Genomic DNA, 14,802 nt, shown 5'->3' with positions numbered 1-14,802 from the left:
CATGTATGTATGGTTTGTTGTATATACTTACATATATATACGTATAATGCGTGAATATTCATCGAGGAAGATTCCATCGTGAAGCGGGGAATGTGTATAAATAATGGTTTTAACGAATATACAATATATTTCGCGTTTTATCGCATTTTTATCGAAACTAAGAAAATGCGAAGACAGTCTTCTCCTTTTCGTATTGATACACACGTTTTTCATTCGTTATTTCGTTTATACTGTAATTTTGTTCATAATATGCGATTTGTGTGAAAAACAAAAAAAAAAAAAAAAAAAAAAAAAGTCGAACGTTTACATCTTCTTCTTCTTCTTCTTCTTCTGCTTCTACTTCTTCTTCTTCTTCTTCTTCTTCTTCTTCGATCAGTGGAAATCATGAAGATCCAGTTTCGTTGTATAAAAAAATGGTACACAAACACACACACACATGTGTACTTAACACGCTTATTGGAAAACGCGTATGTATTTAAAGACGTCTTCGCTCAAAATCGATGAATGTTTTACTTGTACTAAAAATGTTCCCTTTTAATCCTATTAAGACTTACAAAAATATTATATATAAGTATTATACTTTACTTGTATATATACATATGTGATAAAAAATATATATATATATACACCTGGTTTTTCATGTCAAACTTATATTTGTTACCTTAATTCCGCATAGCGTTAGATTTTTTAAAAAAATGAGGTAATGATACATATATTTCACATTATAACTTATTTTCATCAATGACAATCGATCGAGTCGAGTTAAACGAATTTATTTATCGTTTAGTCTCGACTACAAGTATTACAATATTTTTTTAAATATAAATCCGATTAACTTATCTATAATTTCAGAAAAAGTTTTAAATATTAACGAAAAATAAATTGATTCTATTAAAAAACAAAAATTTTTATATTTCTCGATTGATCTATTCAAATTTTGGGATAATATAGTAATAAAGAAAGTGGACCTATCACGATGATCGTATTATCGTATCGCATTTGTCGAGCAATATAAGCTGTCTTTATTATTTTGTAATTTGCAAGTAAATCGCAAAGATTTTTCAAAAATTTTTCGCTATAAATAAATCGCAGATATATTAATATAAAACCACGTGAAAATATATATTTATAAATAAATTTTCAATCAAGTACATGTACAATTTTAAACTTACACACGATTCTCTTTTTGATATATCATATATTAAAAAATAAAGTTGATGTAATAAAATTTAACACAATCAAAAGAATTAATTTATTAAATGTTTGTTTCTTTTTTTTCTTTTTTTTTTTCAGTTTCTACCATAACACACGTTTCTATTTTTATTAATTTTATTGTTTTGAATATAATGAATCTCTGTAATGGATAATGAGTCTTGAAAGTTTACTCAAACGGAATATATAATGTTTGATTTATAATAATTATATCAAACAAAATTAAATGTGAGAAAATATTCATTTATAAAAAAGTATTTCTAAAATACTTCTATATATATATATATATAAATATGTGTGTGTATTTTTCTCTCTCTAATATTTATTTTTCATTCTCATATATCATATTATATATACCTACAACCTTATAGGATATATTCTCATTCCGGAGATAAAAATATTATAAATAAGAAATATTAGTTCAATTTAGTTTTGATATAAAAATGTAAGGATATATAAAACAGAGACAGAATATAAAAATATACGATCAAGTAATGTTAGACTGAACAATATTTAATTCGGAATCGACACTAACACTAGGTAAAGAACTATCGGTCCAATCCGGATGAGGATAATGTCGTGGTGGACTCGGTACACTAACAGAAATTCTACTCTTATGTCGAACTTCATTGAATATAGTTTCAAATTGTTTATTTATATTGGAATTTAATATATCACCCGATACGTTAGTTTCTATAAATTTAGAACTTTCTTCTATACTTTCATTGTCATGATTTTTTTTCTTATTATCGAATTTTAATGTCTTTCGAGTTTTGGATAAATGTTTTTTATACGATTCATTTTCATTGTCTTTTTCATTGTCTTTTTCATTAATACACTGAACACTAGATTTTGTAGAATCAGCATCAACAAATTGTTGAATACGATCAGATAATTTAGATTTGGACGGAAACAGATAATCTTTATCCTTATTGATACCACTTTCATCTAAACATTCTTGATCTCTATAAGATGGAAATAAAATTGATTCCGCAGGAGGCAAACTAATAAATTCTAATTGCGTAATCTCTTCCATTGTAGTTTTTGCTGTATCTTTTTCTTTTATTCTGTAGGATGGAGTCAATAGTTTATCCTTTTTAGATGTTGCTTTTTTTAAGTTCTTATTATCTTCTATTGTAGATATAGACATATCCACTAAATTATGCCAGGATGTAGGAATATTAGATCGATCGGAAGATGATGCAGAAGGTGAAGAGCAAGCAAGTCCACATTGTATTCCTGAATTTTGTAAGTTAGAATTTACTTCTCTGATACCAGCTTCTCTAAAAACATCTATCAAATGTCCTATTTCATTTTGGAATTCTCTAAAAACAACAAATTAGATATTATTTACATTCATTTTCGAATTACATATTAATTATAATATAATAAGTTTAATTTCTTCAAGTAGAATAGTATTTATAAGCTATAATACTAACTTCATGACATCACAATGATATTCGTTAAATTGTGAGTCTTTATGAGAGGACATAACTAACAATTTGTCATTTTCAAGCATTAGATATTGATTTTCTAAACGATTTTGTCGTATAAGTTCTGTTTGTTTAGTCAAATCTATTCTTAATTCAGTTAATTCTTTTTCTAACGGTTCCATTTTTTTAATTTTCTCTTGTAATTCAGATATTAATTCATCTTTACTTTCTATTGTCTTCAATGCTTCGTTTACTTGTTCTTTTAACTTTGATATAGTAGATTCTGAGTCTGATTGTTTGCGCCGAGCTTCTTCTAGAAGCTTAGAATATTTCTCAACATTCCTGAAGTAATATAAAATGAAATGTTTAATAATTTTGGTCGTAATAGAGAGAAGGAAGAAGAGCGGTGGAATAAAAGATGGGAGAAGGTAGAGAAAATTGTTTATAGTTATTCAATGAAAATAATATACCGTTTTAAAGAATCTCGTTCTTCGCGTAAGGATCCACATATGGTATTCACTTGTTTACTCATTTTCTCTATTTTAACTGTCCTTTCATTGAGTCTTGTGCGAGGAGTTAATACATCTAAATCCTATTACAGAAATTTATCCATCAATTTGCATGTTGCACACAATCATTATGCTATATGATGCATGATACCTACATTGTTCAAAGCATCGATATCAAAGAATGTTAAAAGGGTAACATTTGTATTTTCACTAACGTACCGTTGTTGTTGACTTTTTAAGTTCTACTGGTATTCGAATTAACGTTTGTTCCATTTCCGTGAGAATTTCGCTGGATATCTCATCTTTTATTAAATACTCTAATTCTCTCATTAAAAATCCTAATGTTCGAACAGGATTAAAACTATTATATTTATCATACGAAGAATCAAATATTCCACCACATTGAACTTCTCTGTCAATAACGAGAACCGATTTAGTACATTTTATACATTTTGTAGACACGCCTGATGAAAATCCCGTTTGCTGAGATTGTTTCACATGTTCCTTTGATATTTTTTGCAAAGGAACTTGTTTAACTGGTACTTCATCCAACTGTTTATTAGCACTCTATAACGATAGAATTTGTTGGTCATTAAATTGTAATAATTAGATGACAAAATTTGATACCAACGTTTGCAATATTTTCATTATTTTCTTGTTATTTCTTTACTTACATTACTTCTACATTTTATTTTTTGTTGAGGAGTCGAAAGTTTTTTATTGTCTTTAGGTTCAGAAGAAGATATTTTCTTTGTATGTTGATTTTTTAAAGATAAATTTTGCAAATTTTTCTTTAAATAAGGTCGAGTATGTTCCTGTAAATCTTGCAACCAATTTTGAGGATGCTCTCCATTAGATCTTTGTCCTTCTTTGGTATTCTGTTCACGGTTAGATGTACTACTGACCATTGCTTGAGCTGGTTTATGTCTTTTTTCTTTTACTTTTACTTCTATTATTGTTTTATAATTATCTAATATAAATTTGCTTGGAAATTCATTTTGAAATATACGCTATGAAACAAAGATTCATATTTTGTTAAATTAAATCATCTTTACATTCAAATAAAAGTCTGTAATACCTGGTTATCATGTATTAACGAAGGGTTCTGGATGTTATCCACAGAATATCCATTACTACATTGATCTAAAGTCTTACATGTCTCTTCAATTTTATTACTCATTATACTAAAAAATAAACAACAACCCATTATAATGAAACAAAAGTATTTCTATGTGATAAAAATAAAAAATATCATTTATTGTTCAACCGTGATACGAAAGTACGTTATTTAAAAAATGGTATTATAAGCTTATTATTAAAGAAATTCATTTTAAATATGGAATGTTAGGCATTAAGTGTTTTAATATTAAAATTTTTTAATTTTAAAATATTCTAAAAGTGGAGTTAATCGCGTTGACTTGCAAATGGCTTTAAAATCACTGCAATACTTAACTGAAAAATATGAACTTTTAATTCATTATTGTCATATTATGTTATTGTAGGGTATAATCACATATATTATTTTTATATCAAAAGCTTCTTGTAATAATTTCAAATATATATACACATATTTCTTAATTAATATAAAAGATCATAATCTCGAAGTTATTTGTGAAAAACATTTACACACACATATTTCATTATAAATATTAATTTATTTAATTTAAACACGTACCGCACAGTAAGTATATTCTGTTAGTATATTATTATAATATTTATGTACATAATTCTTCAAAAGTCGCCATATATGCGAAAATTCGATTTTTCATAAAATTGAGATTCGTAGAAAATTGAAATAGAATTCAACACAAATGCACTTATGTTTATTTAATTAAATTTCTTCGATTTGACATAATATCTTATTTATATTTTTATTATCACAGTTATGTGACCGTACACTTTCATATAAATTTCCTATCTCTATTATTAAACTACCAACATAAAAATAACTAAGAATAACCTAGTAATATTTATTAAACAGATTTATATCGCGTAGAATTTTAAAACGTCAAATCTTATGCATATGTCATTTATATATAATATAATAAATTTTCTCTATACAAATTTTTATTGATACGTAACATCTTAACTCTCTGTATGCGACATTTGATGGGACTACTTTCATGAATGCGACGGAAATATGAAACAGGAAGTACGGAAAAGAGCGCGTGTTTTTCAATTTACTATTTAATATTTCAATTTAGAATTTACTTATATTTTCTTTTTTCTTTTATAAATTACAAAAATTAAAACAATTATGTTAAAAATTTGTATTATTAATATAGTGGACCATAGATCGAAAAAACGCTTTAAAATTTTAAGCAATATATATTATACAATATCATAATATTTACAGAAATATTATTTACACTGTATGTAGGTATGACTCTCTAAATTATATAAGTAATGTTTCGAGTAAATCGAAATATATATATATATATACAATAATTATGAATTATTTTTTAGAAAATTATAGATTGCTGAAGTCATAAAAGTAAATAAACACAGAGAAATACGATACAATAATTAATGAAAATAAAGCTATCCGAGAACTTAATGTTATTGATTGTTGTAAATCGTCGTTGTCATCGTATATTTGTCAATCACAAATCAGAATTCATACAGTGTAAATAATATTTCTGTAAGTATAATATAAAATATATTTATTATTATTAATAAAGTATTTCATGGTAAAAGTGTTTATATACAAAATGATAATATAATAATATCATAAATAAAAAGATATAATATTTTAATAGTGTATCATATGATGACCAGTGTTAATCTGTTTTTAAAATTTTATGCAACTCATTTCTATGTTCACCCAAAATTTCATATAATTTTTCAAAAAATTCTTTCCCATTTTGTTCAATGTACAATTTCCTTCTCTTTACAGCATCTAATTTTTCTTTTAACTCTTCTAATTTGCTCATAATATCTTCTAAATTAGGAATAGACTCTTGATAACTTTGTATTTCGTTTTGTAATATCTGATTTTGTTCTCGTAATGTGTTTTCCTCAATATTCCAATTATTAATTTGAGCTTTTTTATCTTTAAACTTATTGTGTAAAATTACATTATTTTCCTCTGAAGTTTTCATTTGTCTCTGTAAAAATTCTAATTTATTTGTGTAAGCTTCTATATAAGATTCCCATTTAGTTACATTTTTAATCAATTTATCTTTTAATTCACTTGTGAAATTATCTATACTGTTTAATTTATCTATAATATACGGATCTAGCATATCTTTTTCTGGCATTTTAAGTTCTTCGACATCTATATTATTATCACTACCAAAATGCTTAAATATTTCTTGGTTGTAAATTAAAACTTTTTTGTATAAATTGCTATTTAGAGATGCTATTTTAATATCCAATTTATATATATCCTTTTGCATATCTTTCAAATGTTCATCAAATTGTTGTATAAAAGTTTGAAGTCCCAAACATTTATTAACTATGTCCTCTTTTTCTCTTCTGGACATGGGTTGTTCTTTTACTGCCAAAAGTAATTCTTTATATTGTTTGTTTTGTATTTGAATTTTTTCATACAAATATTTATTTTTAATCTGAATTTGCTCTGTTTCTGTTTTAAGATTATTTTTGTACTCTTCTAGAGCTTTTATATCATTAGTCTGTTTAGCTGCATCTTCTTGAAGAGACATCAAAATATCTTTTAAATTTTGAACTTCTGCATCAACATCTTGTAATTTTCGTTCAGACTCTTGTAAGATAAGTTCTTTTTTATCTAGAGAAGCACATGCTTCAACTAAGTCATTGTCGCTAACTCCATACTGTTTTTCAATTTCTTGCAAATATTCATTGATAAGAGCTGCTTCTTCATCAAGTTTTTCATCATTCCAAGCACCATACATGTTTAGCATAAAAAAGAAGTAAGTTTTATTATCTTTCATTTGTTGCTCTGTACTTATGAATGGCAAATTTTCTAATTGAAAACTATTATATGCCAAATCTTTAACCTGACAAACTTCAACCAACCAATATAACCAGCCCAAAACATAAGGCCAAGTATGAGGAGTATTTGCTGTTTTTAACAATGATTTTGAAATCATTCCAGGATAATGTAATTTTTTAGCAATTTTGGGTAATTGTTCTATATAATTGGCAAGAGTTAAAGTTTGTTTAGAATCTATAAGTTTTACCAATAAATCAGATACTTCGACAAACATTTTCAGTGTAATAGGTTTCAAACTGCCATTACTGTTTAACATAGAAGAACATTGAATTTGGTGAATATAATTATCTATCTTATTGAGCATTTGAACTTGATAATTTTTATCTAGCAAAATTCGTGTATCTTTACGAACTCCTTTAGCACCAATGTTACTTGCATGATCTTTTGATGGTGTTCTTCGACCAGTTAAACCCATTGCATTAAGCCTACGAATACTATCGTTTGATGGTGTGGCTGGAGTCGTTGGTAGATGAAGCATGCTTTTGCCTGCATAATCAATAAATAATCTTTGATAAATATCTACTACTATTTATTATAAACTATAAATGTCTAGTACTATTTATTAGGTTTTTTATATATATATATATATATATGTATATATAATTTATATATTAATATCATATATAACATTTTACCAGTGCTTTTTAAATTAGAAAGTCTATTATTCCCTGGATCACAGGAGGAACTTCTCATACGAGGTCTGGGAATATGAGATACATCAGAAGCAGAACAAGAAGATTTTGACTTTATTGATAACGTTTTTCTTGAATCATTTTTAATCAAACTCTTATCCCCTTTGTCGATCGTAGAAATTCTCACTGGATTTGAGGATGATCTGCGTCTAGTCGAATTATTTTGCATTTTCACGATGATAACTGTGTTATTTTTTTAAGAATTTACTACACATCTAACAGACAACTTTCAAATTTTTGTTATAGGAGGGAACGATATGAAGCATGGTAAATGAGTTTATATAGATACGTATCACTGCATTCAAAATATACCCTCACTCCTTCCTTTTATATCGTAAGGCGTATTTTCATGTACTGTTAATATAGAAGTTCAAAATGTGCTGAAATTTAAATTTTATTTATTTTGAATCTAACAAATTTATAATTCATCTTTATTCCAAAATTTAAATAAAACTATTAAAGTTTTAAAGAGGCCAGGAGAAAGACAGTGAAAGTATATATATTTTCATTGATAAATATATAAATTAAAAGTTTCCCTCCTTATTGAATAAGTATACCCAACATTATATTACCAATGGCTGGGTATTTTCCCAAAAAGCGGGATTTTTTGAATCAACTATCAAGGAATTTTTCAAGTATGAGATTGGAAGCACTGGTATATATACATAATTATATATACATATATATATATTGAGCATGATATTTTGTAAGTGACGTTACGGTGTAATAAACAATTATTAAAAATTAAAATACGTATTCAGGTGGGTCTGTTATCTTTTTCATTACAAATATTATAATTTTATTTATATAAAAATTATTCAGTTATCAAAGAAATGTATTGATTAAACATGGCACTCCCTTATTTTCCATTAATCATTTCCGGTAGTGGAATTCGTTTTTAGTACACGTCAAAGTAAAAAGCCCCACGTATAGATTATCATTGCTGCTTAATTAAATAATACAGTTTCTATCTTTGTCAGATAGTATATTATACTTATTCATTAAGAACTAAATAAAATACATTTAAACAGTAATATTAATAAGATTTAGTATACTGTGTTTCACGTGTAAGTAATATAAATGAAAATACGAATACTTATTAATATTATTTATTATTCTAATGATTTTTTTCTCAAATATATATTTTTTTTAGTATATGACTTATATGAATTTATTATTCAAGTTTTTAACATGTTTTCTCTATCAATTTAAGTAACAGATTTATAGACAAGTATTAAATTTATAAGAAATGTCACTTCAATTTAATTTTTTCTTTATTTTTCAGGAATATGAGATGGCAAAAATCGTAGCGTGTGCATTACTAATTTATTTAAGTTTAATTTGTAATATATTAAATGCTAACGAGCAACATGATAATGATATTAAAGATACAAATACAAGATCAACGTACCAAAGTCCAAAACCATCTGGAATTGCTTATTTAGCAGAACATTTTGACAATAGAGAAAAATTTGATACTGCATGGGTATTATCAGAAGCTAAAAAAGATAATATCGATGAAGATATCGCCAAATATGATGGTTCGTACTACTATTACTATATATAGTATCTATTATTTTTAATGATATATTCAAACATTAAAATCAATAAAATCAAATTATCATTAAAAGTTAAGTGAAATTAATAAGAATTGTTTTATAGGAATCTGGACTATTGAAGAGCCTAAAAGACCTATACAAGATGGTGACTTAGGTTTAGTATTGAAAAGCAAAGCTAGGCATGCAGCTATTTCTACTTTATTAAATACTCCTTTTCATTTCAATGATAAGCCATTAATTGTACAATATGAGGTTAATTTTCAAGATGGTCAGGAATGTGGTGGCGCATACCTTAAGTTATTAACGCTTGATCCCAAAAATACAGAATCAAACTTAAAAAATTTTCATGATAAAACTCCATATACTATTATGTTTGGACCTGATAAGTGCGGGAATGATCATAAGGTATATATAAAGATATTATAAAATATACACATATAAGATTTCCTTGTATCCATGCATTAATTTATAATTTCTCTCTTAATTACTTATTCCCATATAGTTACATTTTATTTTCTGCCATAAAAATCCTTTAAATGGTATAGTAGAAGAAAAGCATAGTAAGAAGCCAAAGGAGAGATTGGAGGATTTCTTTAAAGATAAACAACCACATTTATATACTTTAATAGTTCGTCCTAATAACACCTTTGAAATCAAAGTTGACAATAAAATTGTGAATACAGGATCGTTATTAGACGATTTCATTCCTCCTGTAAATCCACCATTAGAAATAGAAGATCCATATGATAAACAACCTGATGATTGGGACGACAGAGAAAAAATCTCAGATCCATCAGCAGTAAAACCTGATGATTGGGATGAAGATGCTCCAGCGCAAATAGTAGATGAAGAAGATGTTATGCCGGAAGGATGGTTAGAGGATGAGCCACCTATGATACCAAATACTGATTCTGTTAAGCCCGAAGATTGGGACAATGATATGGATGGAGAATGGGCACCTCCTGAAATACCAAATCCTAAATGCGCAAATGCTCCAGGTTGTGGTCCTTACAAGCAGAAAATGAAGAAGAATCCACGTTATAAAGGAAAATGGTTACCCCCGTTAATTAATAATCCTAATTACAGTGGAAAATGGAAACCTAAATTAATTCATAATCCTGATTATTTTAATGATGAACATCCATTCTTAATGTCATCTATTGTAAGTTTTGGAGATAAGATATTAGAATTAAATTATGTTCAATTAGAAAATCAGTTCTATAATTAAACTAAAAATTACAGTATGCTATCGGATTTGAACTTTGGTCTATGTCTTCTGATATTATTTTTGATAATATTCTTATTACTGACAATGAAGAAGTTGCAAGAAAATGGTCTGATGAAACATTTGAAGTAAGACGAGTTAAAATTGCTGAAGAAAGTGTAAGTAGTTTTATAATCAACGTTCTTTAATATTTTTAACGTATAATTCATTTTTCACATTTTATTTTTTAAATAATAGGTAAAATCAAAATTAGTTATTCTCGTAATTTTTGTTTTTCTATATATATTACGGTAATTTTCGGTAATAATATTTTTTCTTATGTAAAAACTGAAACTTATAATCTTTCTTTTATTTGAAATACACACATTATAACATATAGGAAACATTTTGGGGACGTATGATGCGTTCCATGAACTACAAACCTGGCTGGTGGGCTCTTTATTTTTGTTACTGTATGGTACCAATAACAATATATGTTTGGTATTTAATAAAACGTTCACGCGAGGTACTTAATTCACAAAACTTAAAATCTCTGCTTATATAATGTATTGAATTTTTGTAGTAACTTATGAGGCCACTAATTTTTGAAAATTTGAGCAAAACAATAGGATTATATTTGTTAAGTACATTTTATAATGCTTTTTATTTTTTGATGGCTTCAATAAGCTGTAAGTAGTTATTGTGTAAAAAAGAAAAAAAAAGAAAATGTATATTTGCAGAAATTATTATAGATCATTTTAACAATTTGTATAGTAATTTAACTATATATTTCTCGTTATATAATTATTCTTAAAATTTGTAAAGTACACCATCCATGATCACGTAATATTGTTTTTATGTTCATACAGCTAAATTTGTAAATGTATTCGCACAATTAATTTGCAGTATTTTATTACTGGTTATTTATAGTGGACTATATGGCGTCAAATAGCAACATTTACTACAGAACATCCTTGGATGTGGGCTGTATATATACTAGGTGCAGGCCTACCTATACTTCTATTAATTTATTGTTGCTGTTCTGGTAGTCAGGTATAAAACATATTTTGTTGTTGTTGACAAATTCTATATTTTTTTACTACTTCTCTTGATAAATTCTCAATAATTAATATTGTAATATATCACAGTATTCACATGGTATGTTCAGATTCTAAATTAATGTTCAACTACATTTGACCTATATTTAAATAATTATCCAAGCTAGATAAACTTATTGCTTGTAAAGTACGTATTTTCGTGCTATAAATTGCACCAGTAGTGCTATCATTATAAATAGTCTTGTATATTATAATATTATTAGAATACCAAGTGTTACATTCAAAATGTATTACAAAAAATCATTCCTATACTATTTGTAGGAAAAAAATGATGGAAAAGAAGAGGAAAAGCAAACTTTAGATATTAATAAAGAATTACTAAATAATGAAGAAGAAGAAGAAGAAGAAGAAGAAGAAGAAGAAGAAGCAGCTCAGCAAGAGGCAACTACAGAAGAAAACAAAGAAATTGAAAATACAAGTGAAACAGAGGAGATAATTGAATCTAAAATGGCAAGTATATACTTTCAATTTTATTTAAATAATCTATATGTCTATTTTATTTATTTGTAAAAACAACTTGATGAAATTATAAATAGACTATTCATAATTAATAATATTTTATCTCTCCTATAGGATAAATCTAGTGGTGATGATGGTCCAAGGCGAAGAAAACCAAATAAAGAATAATAAACATAAAAATAAATATAAGAAGAAATTTATTGTTAAAGTGTTCGTCATACTTTCACATTCCACATTATGCTTGCCATTGTGGATAGTAGTATTATCAATCACTAAATATGCGATGTTTTCATTAGCAATTAGTTCCTTGTTTAGAGATATGCTAAGGATGTGCTTCAATTTTAAGTATAGTTTATCATTACATAATAATTTAAAAAAAAATGTCCTTATGTACACATAAACAGTAAGTATATTTATAATATATTAAAAAACTCGACTTATGTGTGCATTTAAATATACATATGAGAGATTTTCATATATGTGTGTAATAAATATCACTTAGCAGAACGATCTTCTTACCTCCTAGTAATGCGAAAATGATTTAAAGTACGGAGGAAAGTTGGTCAAATGCGAAAGCTATGTTGACCAATGCGAAGAAATCTTTTTTTAAGATCTGCTAAAAAGATGAGCATATGGGTATTAAATACATTCGTTCCTCGATTTACATGGCACTGTTTATATACGTGATAAATAATCTCTCCATTTATGCGAAATTTTTATATACAGTTTCAATTTATAAAGAAGTACATTAATTTTATACATTACACTTATGTTGAATGTTTGTAGCGAAACACATTACTAGCACTCTAAAATAACATGGATTAAAAATTAATATAAAACAAAAACGTTGATTGTGTGTTTTTAATCACAATACTAACATTAATAACGAATGAAACTTATTTTCTTGAATTTTCATTTGTATTATTCTTGTGTGAAAATATGTGAAATTAACTATTTGTATAACTTATAAGTATTTTCTTTTTTTTTTTTCATACTAGAGTAGATTCTATTTATGCGGGATTGTTTTTTCGCGTAAAGAAATAACATGATATAAATAATTCGCGTAAATCGAAGAACGGACGTATTGTTGTGTATCGCTCAAGAGAATGTGTCTGGGAGGAATGCGGCTCAATAGTCGGTTAAAATAGCCGACTGTTGTCCTATTTTTATTTGAGATATATAACTCTATATCACACGTATTTTTTCCTATTGGCAGAAAGGATCCGATTTATTATTTCGATGTGTTGTAGCAAAGAAAAAGAACAGAATTAATCGAAAGAGAATACTGGATAGAATGATATAAGATTTGCCCTGTTCATGTCCCTATTAACCATAAAATATAAGTAAGTGTGCCCACCAATAAGTATGTAAATCCTACGATTATCACTAAAATCTTATTATGTAGATTTGGTGAGTATCAAAGGTGGGAGCAATTTGAGTGATGAACATCTCTTACCCCTTTGCCATCTCGCATCCATTCTACTCTGTGATAGACAATAGTATATGCAGGATAAGTTAGTAAAAATTATTATCTGCAACAACTCATTATCTATTGATCGAATTAAAAAATCTTGTAATAAATTACGTAGAATTTTAAGAAATGCATTGGATGAATTTAGTTCGTTAAATGGTCATCATATAAGTTGTTGTTAAATTCGTTCTACCATCGGTAACAATGTGATATTTAAAAAAAAAATGTTACATAATTCATTTAAATAATTTTATATGATAACTAATAGATATATATAACGAATTATTTGAAATAATAGTTTTTAATAACTCATCCTGTATATATGTAAGTTCTATTCGGGGAGAATGCGTTTAAATTTTGTTAGCTCGCGTACTGTGGCACATTTTCTAAAAAAGAACGTTGAGAAATTTATTAGATTTACTTTCCCCGGAAAAATTTCATCGAATATTGTCGCACGTGTATAAAGAAAAAGAATCTTTTTTATTTAAACCAGGTAGTAAAAAAAGTACCTCGTTAATATTTTATGTACACATGTGCAATCATTTCGCAGCGACGATTCCAATAATTGTACCCACGCATACCCATCTACATATGTCTATAAAACAGTACAAATGTTTGTACATATTATAAACCCTTTAAAAAATATCATTATTTACAATAAAGTTAACTTATTAATGGTATAGTCAAACTAAACTAAAATAAACGCTCCTATTATCATCATATTATTAATACATTTTATATTAAACATCAAAAAGGAACACATGTATATAACATGAGTTCTATATAACAAAAATATCAAAAGAGCTTACAAGAAGAAGAGATAAAAACTATTGAGACTTAAATTTCAATACTCTTAACAGAAACCGAGTACCACGCTGATCTTTATAGTAACAGAATAACAGAATATATCTTTAATTATTAATAATTAAATTCGTGTCTTTTTCTATATTACCTCCTTCTACCCTTACAACGTGGAGCTTTGAAAGATTAATGTATTAAGTATAATAAGAAGAATTAAGAAGAATGTATTAAATATATAATTAAAAAAAAGGACACATTTTCACAAATATCTAAAGCTATAATTGTTATAAAATTTCAAATAACAATGTATATGTCATATTTACTATGTATGTGTGCCTTCAGAAATGCATATTAATATAATATACAAA

The 14,802-nt window shown here is 26.5% G+C and overlaps 3 protein-coding genes across 4 annotated transcripts; 1 reads left to right on the top strand and 2 right to left on the bottom strand.

Annotated features, from left to right (window-relative positions):
* Window positions 1-1,546: 1,546 nt before the first annotated feature.
* On the bottom strand, window positions 1,547-5,359 carry LOC106791555. The gene is made up of 7 exons (XM_014757242.1): window positions 4,830-5,359; window positions 4,233-4,338; window positions 3,829-4,164; window positions 3,374-3,721; window positions 3,116-3,237; window positions 2,652-2,987; window positions 1,547-2,537 (listed from the first exon to the last, which is right to left on the bottom strand). The coding sequence occupies exons 2-7, from the start codon at window positions 4,332-4,334 to the stop codon at window positions 1,700-1,702; spliced, it is 2,082 nt and encodes a 693-aa protein (XP_014612728.1). The 5' UTR covers window positions 4,335-4,338; window positions 4,830-5,359; the 3' UTR covers window positions 1,547-1,699.
* A 279-nt stretch (window positions 5,360-5,638) lies between these two features.
* LOC106791548 (kinetochore protein ndc80-like) lies at window positions 5,639-8,073 on the bottom strand. The gene is made up of 2 exons (XM_014757231.1): window positions 7,766-8,073; window positions 5,639-7,616 (listed from the first exon to the last, which is right to left on the bottom strand). The coding sequence occupies exons 1-2, from the start codon at window positions 7,989-7,991 to the stop codon at window positions 5,935-5,937; spliced, it is 1,908 nt and encodes a 635-aa protein (XP_014612717.1). The 5' UTR covers window positions 7,992-8,073; the 3' UTR covers window positions 5,639-5,934.
* A 407-nt stretch (window positions 8,074-8,480) lies between these two features.
* Window positions 8,481-14,563, top strand: LOC106791551 (calnexin-like). 2 transcript variants are annotated; one of them, XM_014757235.1, is made up of 8 exons: window positions 8,481-8,583; window positions 9,108-9,363; window positions 9,485-9,786; window positions 9,884-10,543; window positions 10,624-10,764; window positions 11,516-11,638; window positions 11,965-12,153; window positions 12,277-14,563. In XM_014757235.1, the coding sequence occupies exons 2-8, from the start codon at window positions 9,117-9,119 to the stop codon at window positions 12,328-12,330; spliced, it is 1,716 nt and encodes a 571-aa protein (XP_014612721.1). In that variant the 5' UTR covers window positions 8,481-8,583; window positions 9,108-9,116; the 3' UTR covers window positions 12,331-14,563. The 2 variants fall into 2 exon arrangements, with proteins under 2 accessions (XP_014612721.1, XP_014612722.1); XM_014757236.1 differs by lacking the exon at window positions 8,481-8,583 and adding an exon at window positions 8,748-8,889.
* Window positions 14,564-14,802: the final 239 nt, after the last annotated feature.

This window comes from Polistes canadensis, unplaced genomic scaffold, assembly GCF_001313835.1.
Source record: "Polistes canadensis isolate GaletaPanama2010 unplaced genomic scaffold, ASM131383v1 scaffold_318, whole genome shotgun sequence".
Classification (NCBI taxonomy): Eukaryota; Metazoa; Arthropoda; class Insecta; order Hymenoptera; family Vespidae; genus Polistes; species Polistes canadensis.
Note: the sequence above shows the minus strand (reverse complement) of the source record. Positions and strands in the feature narration are given on the sequence as shown.

What these genes read in the sequence shown, in the direction of transcription:
- LOC106791555 (XM_014757242.1), bottom strand. Translation starts at nt 4,334, where the DNA reads ATGAGTAATAAAATTGAAGAGACATGTAAGACTTTAGATCAATGTAGT. An exon ending in TTAAAAAGTCAACAACAACG is followed by an intron (nt 3,238 to 3,373) that starts GTACGTTAGTGA and finishes TTTCTGTAATAG; the next exon opens with GATTTAGATGTATTAACTCC. An exon ending in TATCATTGTGATGTCATGAA is followed by an intron (nt 2,538 to 2,651) that starts GTTAGTATTATA and finishes TGTTGTTTTTAG; the next exon opens with AGAATTCCAAAATGAAATAG.
- LOC106791548 (XM_014757231.1), bottom strand. Translation starts at nt 7,991, where the DNA reads ATGCAAAATAATTCGACTAGACGCAGATCATCCTCAAATCCAGTGAGA. An exon ending in TTCTAATTTAAAAAGCACTG is followed by an intron (nt 7,617 to 7,765) that starts GTAAAATGTTAT and finishes TTGATTATGCAG; the next exon opens with GCAAAAGCATGCTTCATCTA.
- LOC106791551 (XM_014757235.1), top strand. Translation starts at nt 9,117, where the DNA reads ATGGCAAAAATCGTAGCGTGTGCATTACTAATTTATTTAAGTTTAATT. An exon ending in AGATATCGCCAAATATGATG is followed by an intron (nt 9,364 to 9,484) that starts GTTCGTACTACT and finishes ATTGTTTTATAG; the next exon opens with GAATCTGGACTATTGAAGAG. An exon ending in GTTGCTGTTCTGGTAGTCAG is followed by an intron (nt 11,639 to 11,964) that starts GTATAAAACATA and finishes TACTATTTGTAG; the next exon opens with GAAAAAAATGATGGAAAAGA.